This window comes from Myotis nattereri (assembly GCF_964212035.1).
Source record: "Myotis nattereri genome assembly, chromosome: 6".
NCBI lineage: Eukaryota > Metazoa > Chordata > Mammalia > Chiroptera > Vespertilionidae > Myotis > Myotis nattereri.
In genome coordinates this window covers 52,618,966-52,630,906 of record NC_138081.1, presented here as the reverse complement: position 1 = coordinate 52,630,906, position 11,941 = coordinate 52,618,966, and the positions used below count along the sequence as shown (strand labels likewise).

Genomic DNA, 11,941 nt, shown 5'->3' with positions numbered 1-11,941 from the left:
TATCAATCATATACTGATTTTTTCTTGTGATTTCCTATAGAAAGTAGATTATTACTATTGTAATAATGTCCTGTGGCCTGATCATTTTTTGAGGAATGGCAAATTCTAAGTTATAAAAATGTTCTTTTACTTCAAAACCACTGGTTAAAAATAAAATTTCATCCTATGATGGGCTATTTTATGATAAATTACACTGCTAATTTGTTTCAGACTCTCTTTATACTTTAAAGATTTATATGCATTACTGTTTAGTATACCCTATTGCTTCTCTTCAATAAATAATATTCATGTAGTAACATATATATTAGACTTTTTACTACAGTTCTAGTTACACATATTAACTATAATAACATATTTTATTCTCTTGTTTTTAAAGTAAGGAAATTCATTTTTAGCATACAGGTGCTTAATTTATCATAATATGATAAACAACTGACCACAAGTATTTAACCTGATAGGAACCATTAAAGTACATATAATTGGAAAACTATTAAAATAACTTAAAATATTATCTTTGAAACAAAAATATTATTTCCATCAAGTCTTAATCAAATGTCAAACTTCAGGAATGAATTTAAGATATAAAGAAATTTTCATTTCAACGTCTCTAAAAAACTAAAATAAGCTAAGTAAATGTTCTCAATTACTTTTGGTAAAAGTAGCTTAATATCATAAAAGGAGGCAATCTAATAGTAGTATCAACTTTTTTCTTATCTAACAGTTGGTTTCTGATTAAATTGAAAAATATGAATAATAGAATAAGAAGTTAAAGTCTAAAACATTATCTCTAAAAATGATAACATTTTGGACATTATATCTATCCTATATAATAAAAACCTAATATGCTAAGTGTCTGGTCATCCATTCAACCAATCAAAGAGTAATATACTAATGATACGCTAAGACCACTCAACCTCTTACTATGATGTGCAATGACCGCCAAGGGGCAGACACTCCAACCAGTAGGTTAGCATGCTGCTGGGGTCTGGCCAATTGGGACTGAGCAAGACGAGCTGGACACGTCCTGGAGCACTCCCGCAGTCTCTCCCCAGCTGGCCAACCTTCCACATCCAGCCCCGATCATGCACCAGTGGCATCCCTCAGCCTGGCCTGCGCCCTCTCGCAATATGGGGCCCCTCGGGGGATGTCGGAGAGCCAATTTTGGCCCAATCCCGCAGACCAGGCTGAAGGACCCCACTGATGCATGAATTCGTGCACCGGGCCTCTAGTATATAATAACTGTGAAAGAACTATGTTTTTTTATTTGAGAAGCAATCGTTAACTTTTGTAAAAGAATTTTCTATAGCTTCTAAAATCTAGAATTCAGCTTTTTAAAGCAGAAACATTACACATGCAAAACACCTAGCATGCTCTAGGTAACCAAAAATCTGCAAATGATACATATTGTGCTGCAGAAAGTAGGCCTTCCAAACGCAATATGGTTCACAGTAAAGTTTAAGATATGTGATTTTATTTTTGTAAGAATTATTATTAAAGAGTTATCCAGAATCTAAACACTAATACCATAAAGTTTATTGAATCATTGAAAAAACATACAGATGAAACAAGTACATTAACAAATACATAATCCTATTTCTTTGGGCCCAGAATACAGTAGGATAGAAAGAACTGTGTGCTAATTATTTTATGTAATAAGCATTTATCTATTGTAAAATAAAAATTAAACTGCTATAAAAGCAGGATTTCAATTTTAGTCAGAAATTTAGCAGATGATGGCACAGGGAATGTTTTTGCACAATTTTCTCTCAGGCATTTTCTCAGTACAGCATTGTGAATGGTGGTGATGATAAATAACATTACTACCTTTAAAAAAGTACAAATTATTTTTATAAAATAGTAACAATGCATATGATTTTGACAGTTTTCTTTCTGTAACTCAAAACAATAGGCATTTACTGAAATTAGGTGTTTTCTATAATTATTAAACGTTAAATAGTGCATTATGAAACAGGCAGCTGGTGCTCTAATGCGTAAGTTGATCTTTCCTTACTGTATTTTTCAGACCACTTGCGAGTTAGTTCCAGATAAAGACTTGGTTTATGAGGCCGGTAATCCAGGTACACTCTTTTACTGGTTCGTTTGGGCACAGCTTTTTCAATCTGAGTTCCTTCATGCCACTCATTGAAAGAGGTGATAGAAATTACACTAGGGTGAGCTTGCAGTGCCAAATTCAGAGCAGTTTCATAATACTTCCCATTGATTCGGTTCCGAGTGTTTTGAGTGTTCCATGGACGGATGCTGGTATCTATGTATCCTGGGCCCACACTTGGGATAAATAATAGTTGGAAGTGATCACAAAATAATTTTATTTTAGCCCAATTCTCATATGATGAGCCATAAGTAAAGCCATTTGTGGCAAAATACGTGTAAATTCCATTAAAACCACTTTGAAGGATATCATATTTATGCTTGTCTTCTACTAGAAGTGCAATAAACAATGCATCATAAGGAGAGTTGCGAATGCTCTGAGACCCTGAGGTGGTTAACAGATTGGCCCATTGTTCAGGCTCTGTAATATAGGAATCATAGACATAAAACATAGGAAGAGAATTGCTGGTCTTAGTCTTGTACCTGTAAAAGGCCGGATGATTTCCATATCTAGAATACAAACATAGATAAAAGTGAAATAAATATTCACATTTCATTTGCCATAGATAATAATTATGTATGAAAATCAAGGTAATCAGAGTTTATACAAATTGTTCACCTTCTTTGGGGAGTCAGTTATATAAGTGTAATTATTAAAAGTGCATTTTAATTTTATTGATTAGGGAAGGAAATACTAGATATCAAGACATTACCAAACAAGAAATTAATTCTTATGCTGAGGTCTACAAATGATGATGAACACCATGAAAAGCCCATTTTCTACATGAATATATAGACTGCTTTTTTTTGTATCAATAGTACGTGGCCATCTGTTGCTGACAAGTTTCTTTGTTAGAGTATGGCATCTGTCAGACTATTATCAGTAGTACTCATGAACAGAGTGAAGCTGAATAAATTCTTATAATCAGACTAAGTATAAATGAAAATATTAGATGTTGGGTCCACCGTTACAAAAGCAGTTCACACTTCATAATCTGAACCTTCTTTTAAAAAGATAAAACTCTATATCCATAAGATTTAAATAATAATTTTAAAATGTCAGTATGAAGAAATCATAAATAGCATAAAACATATGTAAAATACTAAAGAGAAATCTTTATTCATATAGAAAGTGAACTGTACGGAACCTCAAATGTTCCTCAAAATGACTTCAATATTCACTACAAAATTTATAAACACGGGAGAAACTCACTTGTCTATAATGTATTTGACATTTCTGTACATGTTTTGAACATCTCGATTGCTATATGGTTCAATGTGAAAAGCGACCTAAAACAAAAATATTGATTAAAGAAAAAATCATCTATGATGTAAATATAAGTATATCCTATGTTTTAAATTAATCCCATTATTTAATAACCTTAATTTAAAAAATGAATAGTTATTGAACATAGAAGTTACCTGAGAATTTTAATATTTATTAAGAGCTTTTTCTATTACATAATAAGCTAAGTATTTTATACACTTTACCTCAGTTAATTCTGACAATGCTATAAGGTAGTTACAATTAATATCTTCATTTTCTAAGGGAAGCAGATTTAAGAAAGGTGTTGTAACCAGTCACACCCAGCCAGCTGGAGGCATTGAGGGTGATCTGACTTTAGAGCCCAAATGTTCAACCACTGTGAAATACTTCTTTCTGTATGTTAATTCCTGATAAAGAATAAATAGGGAGGGCTTGGCCGGGTAGTTCAGTTGGTTAGAGCATCATCCAAATGATGCTGTGGGTTGGATCCCAGGTCAGGGCACATACAAGAATCACCCAATAAATGCATAAGTAGAAAAACAAATTGAAGTTTCTCTCTCTCAAATATCAATAAATAAAAATTTAAAGAAGTAATAAATCAGGATATATTCTATATTCAGACATAACTATTTTTTTAAAAATATATTTTATTGATTTTTTACAGCGAGGAAAGGAGAGGGATAGAAAGTTAGAAACATCGATGAGAGAGGAACATCGATCAGCTGCCTCCTGCACACCCTCTACTGGGGATATGCCCGCAACCAAGGGTCATGCCCTTGACTGGAATCGAACCCGGGACCCTTCAGTCCGCAGGCCGACGCTCTATCCACTGAGCCAAACCGGTCAGGGCACAGACATAACTATTTTTTAAGAAAGGTACAATAACAACAACAAAAAGAACCCCAAAGCAAGCAAACTATAACGAAGAAAAATCTGGATTCTTTTTTTCTGATGTGATTATATGTGTACACTTAAATGGAGTCAACAGCAAATGCCTTTAAATGAAAAATTCTTCTATATAATTAAAACAGAATTTTACAAAATAATGTAAATTTAATTTATACTATTAACATTCACTTGTACTATAAAGGGCAATAATTTTCAGAATGCTCATTATTGACATGGTTTATATATCTCTACTGTAATAGTAGAAGCAGTAACCAAAAGTATTTTTAAGATACTATTCACAGAAGACTCCGTTTTTTAAAATTGAGGTAACATTAATAACATAAAAATTTCAGGTGTTCAACATTATAATTCAATATCTGTTATGTGCTCCCCACAAAAAGTCTAGTTTCCAATTTCACCACACATTTGACCCCACTTTGCCCTACCCTTACCACCTTCCCCTCTGGTAACATCAATCTGTTGTCTGAATATGAGTTTTTGTTATTATCCTTCATGACTGTAATCATATTCTTTGTCTTTTTCTCTTATTTTACTTAGTATCATACTCTCGAGATCCACCCATGTCATCACCAACGGCAATATTCATCTTTTTATGGCTGAGTAATATTCCACTGTGTATATTTACCTCATCTGTTGATAGACACTTCTTTCCATATCTTGGCTATTGTAAATAATATTGCAATGAACATAGGGATGCATGTATCTTTTCAAATTAGTATTTTCATTTCAGATGAATACCGAAAAGAGGAATTGCTGGATTATTTGGTAGTTCTACTCCTTATTTAAAAAAACTTCATACTGTTTGCCATAGTGGCTGCCCCAACTTACATTACCACCAGCAGTGTATCAGGGTTCCCTTTCCTCCATATCCTCTCTAATATTTGTTATTTCTTGTCTTTTTAGTTACAGCCCTTCTAACTCGTGTTAGGTGATACCTCATTGTGGTTTTGATTTGCACTTTCCTAATTGGTGAAGTTGAACATCTCTTCATATGACTGTTGGCCATCTGAATGTCTTCCCTGAAAAAATGTCTATTCAAACCCTCTGCTCAATCTTTAATCTGTTTTTGTTGTTGTTGTGGTGGTGGTGGTGGTCGTGGTGGTGGTATGAGATTTTATTTGGATATTAACCCTTTCTCTCATTTGATTGGTTGCTTTATTGACAGTTTCCTTTGCAGCACAAAAGCTTTTCAGTTTGATGTAGTGCTATTTGTTTTTATTTCCCATGCCTTTGGAGTCAAATTCACAGAAAAACATCACTAAGACTAATGTCCATTAAGTTTAGTGCCTACTTTTTTTCTAGGTATTTTATTGTCTCAAGATCTTACATACAAGTCTTTAATCCATTTTACGATAAATTTTATGTATGGTGAAAGATATTGGTCTAATTTCATTTTTTTGCACATGATTCAGTTTTCCCAGTACCACTTATGGAAAAGACTTTCTCCATTGTATATTTTTGTCCTCTTTGTTACAAATTAGTTGTCCTTATATATGTGGGTCTATTTCTCTGCTCTCAACTCTTTTCCATTAGTATATAGGTCCGTCTTTCTCCCAACACCATGCTGTTTAAATAGAGCATTGTAGTATCGTTTGAAATTAGAGAGTGTGACGCCTCATACTTTGTTCTTTTTTTCCTGAGGACTGCTTTGGCTATTTGGGGTCTTTTGTGGTTCCATAAAAATTTTAGGATATTTTGTTCAATCTCTGTGAAAAATGCCATTGGGATTTTAATAGGGATTGCATGGAATCTGTAGATTGCTTTAGGTAATATGGGAATTTTAGCAACGTTAGTCTATTCCTCCAATCCATGAATGGAGCCTATCTTTCCATTTTGGGTCCTCTTCAATTTCTTTCAACAGTGGTTTGTAGTGTTCAGTGTGCAGGTCTTTCCTGTGTTAAGTTTATTGCTAGGTATTTTTCTCTTTCAGATACTTCATTGTTAGTATATGGAAATGTAACAGATTTTTGTATATTGATTTTGTACCTTGCAACATTACTGTATTCACTTACTATTCCTAATAGTCTTTTTGAGGTGAAGTCTTTAAGGTTTTCTCTATATAAAACCATGCCTTATGCAAATAGTGATGGTTTTACTACTCTTTCCAATCTGGATGCCTTTATTTTCCTTACATAACTGCTCTGTCTAGGACTGACAGTACTATCCTATATAATAAAGAGGTGATATGCAAATTAACCCTCACACCCTCACAAGATGGCTGCCTACAACCAGGCCTGCAGGGGGGTTAGTGAGGGACGACCAAACGACTGAACAGCAGGCTGCGTGGGGCAATCAGGCCGGCAGGCAGGTGAGCGATTAGGAGCCAGTGGTCCAGGATTGTGAGAGGGATGTCCAACTGCGGGTTTAGGCCTAATCCTGAGGATCGGGCCTAAACTGGCAGTGAGACATCCCCTGAGGGGTCCCGGATTGGAGAGAGTGCAGGTTGCACTAAGGACACCCCCTCCGTGCACAAATTTCATGCATCAGACCTCTAGTGTTGAATAAAAGTGGTGAGAGTGGGCATCTGTCTTATTGGTGATCTTACAGAACAAGCTTTCAATTTTTCATCACTAAGTATAATGTTAACTGTAGGTTTGTCATATATAGCCTTTATTATGCTACAGTACTTTCCTATATATCCACTGTATTCACAGTTTTTATCTTAAATGAATGTTATACCTTTTCTCTATCTTTTGAAGATCATATAATTTTTACCCTTCATTATGTTAATGTGGTATATCACATTGATTAATTTGTAGATGTTGAACTATCCTTGAATCCCTAGAATGAATCCCACTTGATCAGGGTGTATGATCCTTTTAATATATTATATTTGATTTGCTAGTGTTTGTTGAGAATTTTGCATTTGAATTCATCAGAGATATTGGTCTATAGTTTTTCTGTGTTACCTTTGCCAGGTTTTGGTATCAAGGTTAGGTTGGCCTCATAAAATGTGGTAGGAAGTATTCCATCCTCTTAAATTTTTTGGAAGTGTTTGAGAAGAGTAAATATTAAATCTCCTCTGACTGTTTGGTAGAACTTACCATTGAAGCCACCCGATCCTGGACTTTCGTTTTCTGAGTTTTGATTTCTGTTTCAATATCCTTGCTGGTGATTGGTCTATTCAGATTTTCTATTTCTTTATGATTCAGTCTTCCTAGGAAGGTTGTGTAATTCTAAGAATGTATCCCCTTCCTCGAGGTTGTTCAATTTGGTGGTGTATAGCCTCTCATAGCACTCTTTTATGATACTTTATATTTCTTTGATATCCATTTTAACTTCTCTTTTCTTTCTGATTTTGAGTCTTCTCTTTTCCTTAATGTGTATAGCTAAAGGGTTGCCTCTCCTACAAGTTCCAAAACACCCACCTTCAGGTTTACCAATCTATGGATCTCTCATAGGAACCCATTTTGGATTATAGATGTTCGACTAGTTGTAGAATGAAGGGGAGATACAAAGAGGTTGTCTCATTCTGCCATGATGCTCAGAGACTCCATTTTATTTCACTAAAAATGTTGTTTTTGTTGATTTAAATATAACTAATTATGGCAAGTAAAACCATTTTGTATGTCCATTCTAACTAATAGTGTAGATTGTCATTTTAAGGACAGACAATATCTTTATTGTCTATTTAAGATCTGTAAGACAAATAATATAAAAATTTTCACTTTTATTACTAATTTTATTGATTTATTAGTAGCCATTAAAAATCTTTATGGCAATCTAATAAACTTATTGATGTTATTTTAAACATAGTGTTCAGTCTCTGGAAAACATGTAAGGACTTCAATGCCACTATGTAATAAAATGCCTTAGTTTCAGCTACCCATTAAAGCAAAATGGATTTACTTCTTAACCTCAACTGAAAGATGATTGACAAGGGTATAGGTATTTTTATACTCTTATATAAGGTTATCTTGAATAATTCTCTTTTTAAATGCAACATTATATTTTTTAAAGTAGGTGTCCATTTTATATACAAATGATACCATATCTAAGCAAACATCCTATGTCAAAATGATTTGCTTTTAATGTTGCAAACCATGACATCCTTCTTTTGTAAAATGCAGCTCAATATATGTAAATAAAAAAGCCAAAAATTAGTAAGTATAAGAATTATAATTTCCCCTCATATATTTCAAAATTTTTAATTGTAATAAAATTACTTGTACATTTAATTAATGATGTGATTTAGTCACTATTTCTCTCTTCCATTTGGCAAAATATATTAGACTAATATTAAAATAACTTTTAACATGACAATACTACAGTTTACTGTTGAACATGGGGGTTAAGAGTGCTGACCCCCTGTGCTTTAGAAAATCTACATGTCTTTCCATTCCTCAAAAACTTAGTTGTGCATTGGTATCTATTAGTGATTGGTTTCAGGACACCTCATGAATAGCAAATGACATAGATCAATGCATATCGTTGGCCCTCTGCATCTGTGAATTCACAGCCGCAGATAAAAAACAGTACAGGCATTTATTGAAAAATATCTGTGTATAAGTGGACTCTTGCAGTTTAAAGGTTATTCAAGGGTCAACTTTTCTGTCTTATCTCTAGATATTATGTTCCCTTATTTCATGCTTCTAGTTTGACCTTGCCAGTCTCTATCCTGCAGCAAAAGTGAACTTTCTAAAGTGAAAATGATCCTGAAGAATGATTTCAGAAACGTGGTATAAAACATTCCTGATACTTATCCCCCTTCAACTAGTACCTAACTCCAAGAAACCAGGAAGAGTCTTGCCCACCAGAGGAGCAGCCAAAATGCCTCTTGTCACTGCTGGACAAAAGCTGGGTGAGTACAGGAACTCACACATTACAGAGAGAACTTGCAGAAGTCCAGCCTTCCCAAAAGGAGACTCTCCAGCACAGATCACTGGAGTGGGGGGACGGGGGATATGATTTAGGACACAGTGGAGGCTGTCAGGAAAACTCTTCCAGCACCATTGAAACAGTGAAAAGCACTAATTTATCTGCTGAAGGTGACCTCTCCCACAGGAAAAAAGGAAAGCAGTGTTATCCCCAGCTGGAGAAATCAAGTCTTTCTTGTAGCAGTTAGAGTAGTATGGTGAAAGCTCTATAACTGTGGGTGGGGGTAAGGCATTGAGGAAGAGGCAGATAAGTATTTCAAATGGTGTTAAAGGGATTGTGTTCAGCAGGAAGTCCTAACTGGAGCTTCTGGGTGTACCACCCTGTGTGCACCCTCTGGGTCTGCAGGCACCCCCACTGCACTCAGTGCTAAACCCACACCTCTCCCCACTCTATGTCAGCTCCTTGTGTGGGCTGACAAGTACCGCTGCGAGAGCAAGCTCCAGTGGACAGAGAGCATGCTCAGGAAGCACAGAGTTGAGTATAGTGCCACCTTATTTAAAACAAAAGAGAGTTTCTAATACTCAGCCTGGTGATTTTTAAAAACCAGAAGAAGCACAAAAGCTTAAACTTTTGCACAAAAGAGGGAGCAATAGGAGTGGAGCAGTACACCTTCACAAGTGTTGGTGAGACAAGAGACTTGGTTGGAAAGTTGTAAGGAGGACATTCTGAGAAAAGGGAAGTGTGTGAAGGCCGCCTGCCCTATCAGAATTCTGATTTAGGGGCGACTTAGGGGAGTGTCGAAGGCGACACCCCTAATTATTCCTTGACCTTTCCAAACAAGTCTGTGCATATGCAAACCCCCGGGTGTTTACTGGAATCCTTATGCTTAATCTCTGGATGCCCTTGCCTAGAGGACAATGTAAACACATGTGTCCTCCCAATATTACTCACCCTACTGATTGTATCTAAAGATAAAAATTCCAATAATGAGGCAGGCAGTCGAGGCCGCCTGGCTTCTTCAGCGGGGCTGTCCCTTAGTCCTCTCCCCCACAGTGAAACTGTGTCGGAGTAATTTGTTCATCCGTCGCTCAGGGGCTGCTGGTCAGCCCCAGCACACAAATACAGATAAAAACTCAGGTAATAACAGCACCTCATCTGCTGAAGGAAATGAGAAGAGAGTCAAGAAGGTATCTACTGCAGCAAAGCATATCTGCAAGGAATATGAAACTTCAAGGAAATATGGCATCAAAAAAAGAAAATTATATTCTCCAGCAGTCAAGCTCAAAGGTACAGAAATTTGTAATCTAACAGTTAAAATTTCAAAATAGCTACTCTGAAGAAACTCAGTTATAAGAAAACTCAGAAAGACAATTTAGTGAAATCAGGAATAAAATTAGGAACAAAATGAGTTCTTTACCAATTTTATAATTTTATAAAATTATAAAAGAGAACCAAACAGAAACTCTGGATCTGTAAAGTCAATGAATGAAATTAAGAATGCAATATAGAACCTATGTAGCAGGGCAGATTATATGGAAAAAAGAATAATTAATTTAGAGAATAGGAATTTTGAAGTAACACAGAAGAGAAGAGGAAACATAGTTTCAAAGAGAGCAAAGACAGTCTCCATGAGTTATTGTTATTCATAAAAACAACATATAGAATAATCAGGAATCCAGGACAAACGGGCAGAGAGTTTAAAAAGTAGTTGAGAACTTCTCAAACCCGAGGAAAGACCTGGACATACAAGTCTAAAAAGCCAATAGATCATTCTGTAATCTCAATTCAGAAAGACCTTCTCCAAGACATAACTGTCACAAATCAGTGATAAAGAATCTTAAAGGCAGCCAGGTTAAAAAATATAATTTAACTTACAAAAGAATCCCCATTAGGCTATTGGTGATTTCTCAGCAGAAACTACAAGTCAGGAGAGAGTAGAATGACATACTCAAAGTGCTGAAAGATTAAAATGGCCAGCCAAGAATACTTTATCCAGAAAACTCATCCTTAAAATAAGATCTGAAGTAGTTCACTACCACTAGACCTGCATTGCAAGAAATGCTGAAAGGAGTTCTTCCTGCTGAAATAAAAACATACAAAAGAATACAACACACTAGTACAGGTGAAAAATGTACAGCCAGACTTAGAAAACTGTATGTCTAAAGATTAAAGGAAAAGAAAAATATAACTACAGTTATTACACATAACAAAAAAGTAAATTGTGATATCAGTAATATAAAAGGTAACAATAAAAGGTTATCTACTAGTATCTATACTAATAAAAGGGTAATATGCAATTGGTCACCACACCCTAACAGTCATGACCAGATATGCTAATTAGTCACAACCACTATGCAAACTGACCATCACTCCAATACACAAGATGGCTGCCCCCATGAGGTCAAAGATGGCCACCACAAGATGGTCTGTTGTGGGCGATCAGGCCAGCAGGGGAGGGCAGTTGGGGGTGGGGGACCGGGCCTGCAGGGGAAGAGTTAAGTGTCGGTCAGGCAGGCGAGCGGTTGGGAGCCAGCAGTCCTGGATTGTGAGAGGGGTCCCAGATTGGAGAGGGTGCAGAGGCTGGGCTAAGGGACACCCGTCCACAGTACACGAATTTCGTGCACCAGGCCTCTAGTGTGTGTGTGTTTATACATGTATATATATATACATATATAATAAAGAGGTAATATTCAAATTGACCAGCAGGGTAGGGCAGTTAGGGGCAACCAGGCCGGCAGGGGAGGGAGAGCAGTTGGGGGGGACCGGACCGTTAGGGGAGCAGTTAGGCGTTGATCAGGCTGAGAGGCAGAAGTGGTTAGGGGCAATCGGGCAGGCAAG

General features: G+C 36.0%; 1 protein-coding gene across 2 annotated transcripts in view; it reads right to left on the bottom strand.

Moving 5' to 3' along the window:
• Window positions 1-1,438: 1,438 nt before the first annotated feature.
• The window catches only part of MANEA (mannosidase endo-alpha), a gene marked incomplete at its 5' end in the record, with an annotated part of 42,734 nt that continues 32,231 nt past the window's right edge, over window positions 1,439-11,941 (bottom strand). Inside the window, 2 exons of one of the 2 annotated variants that reach the window (XM_081093644.1) lie at window positions 1,439-2,619; window positions 3,323-3,399. In XM_081093644.1, coding sequence (XP_080949770.1) covers window positions 1,962-2,619; window positions 3,323-3,399 — 735 coding nt within the window. In that variant the 3' untranslated portion in view covers window positions 1,439-1,961. The remainder of the gene's footprint in view (window positions 2,620-3,322; window positions 3,400-11,941) is intronic. The other variant, XM_081093645.1, reaches the window with a different exon arrangement.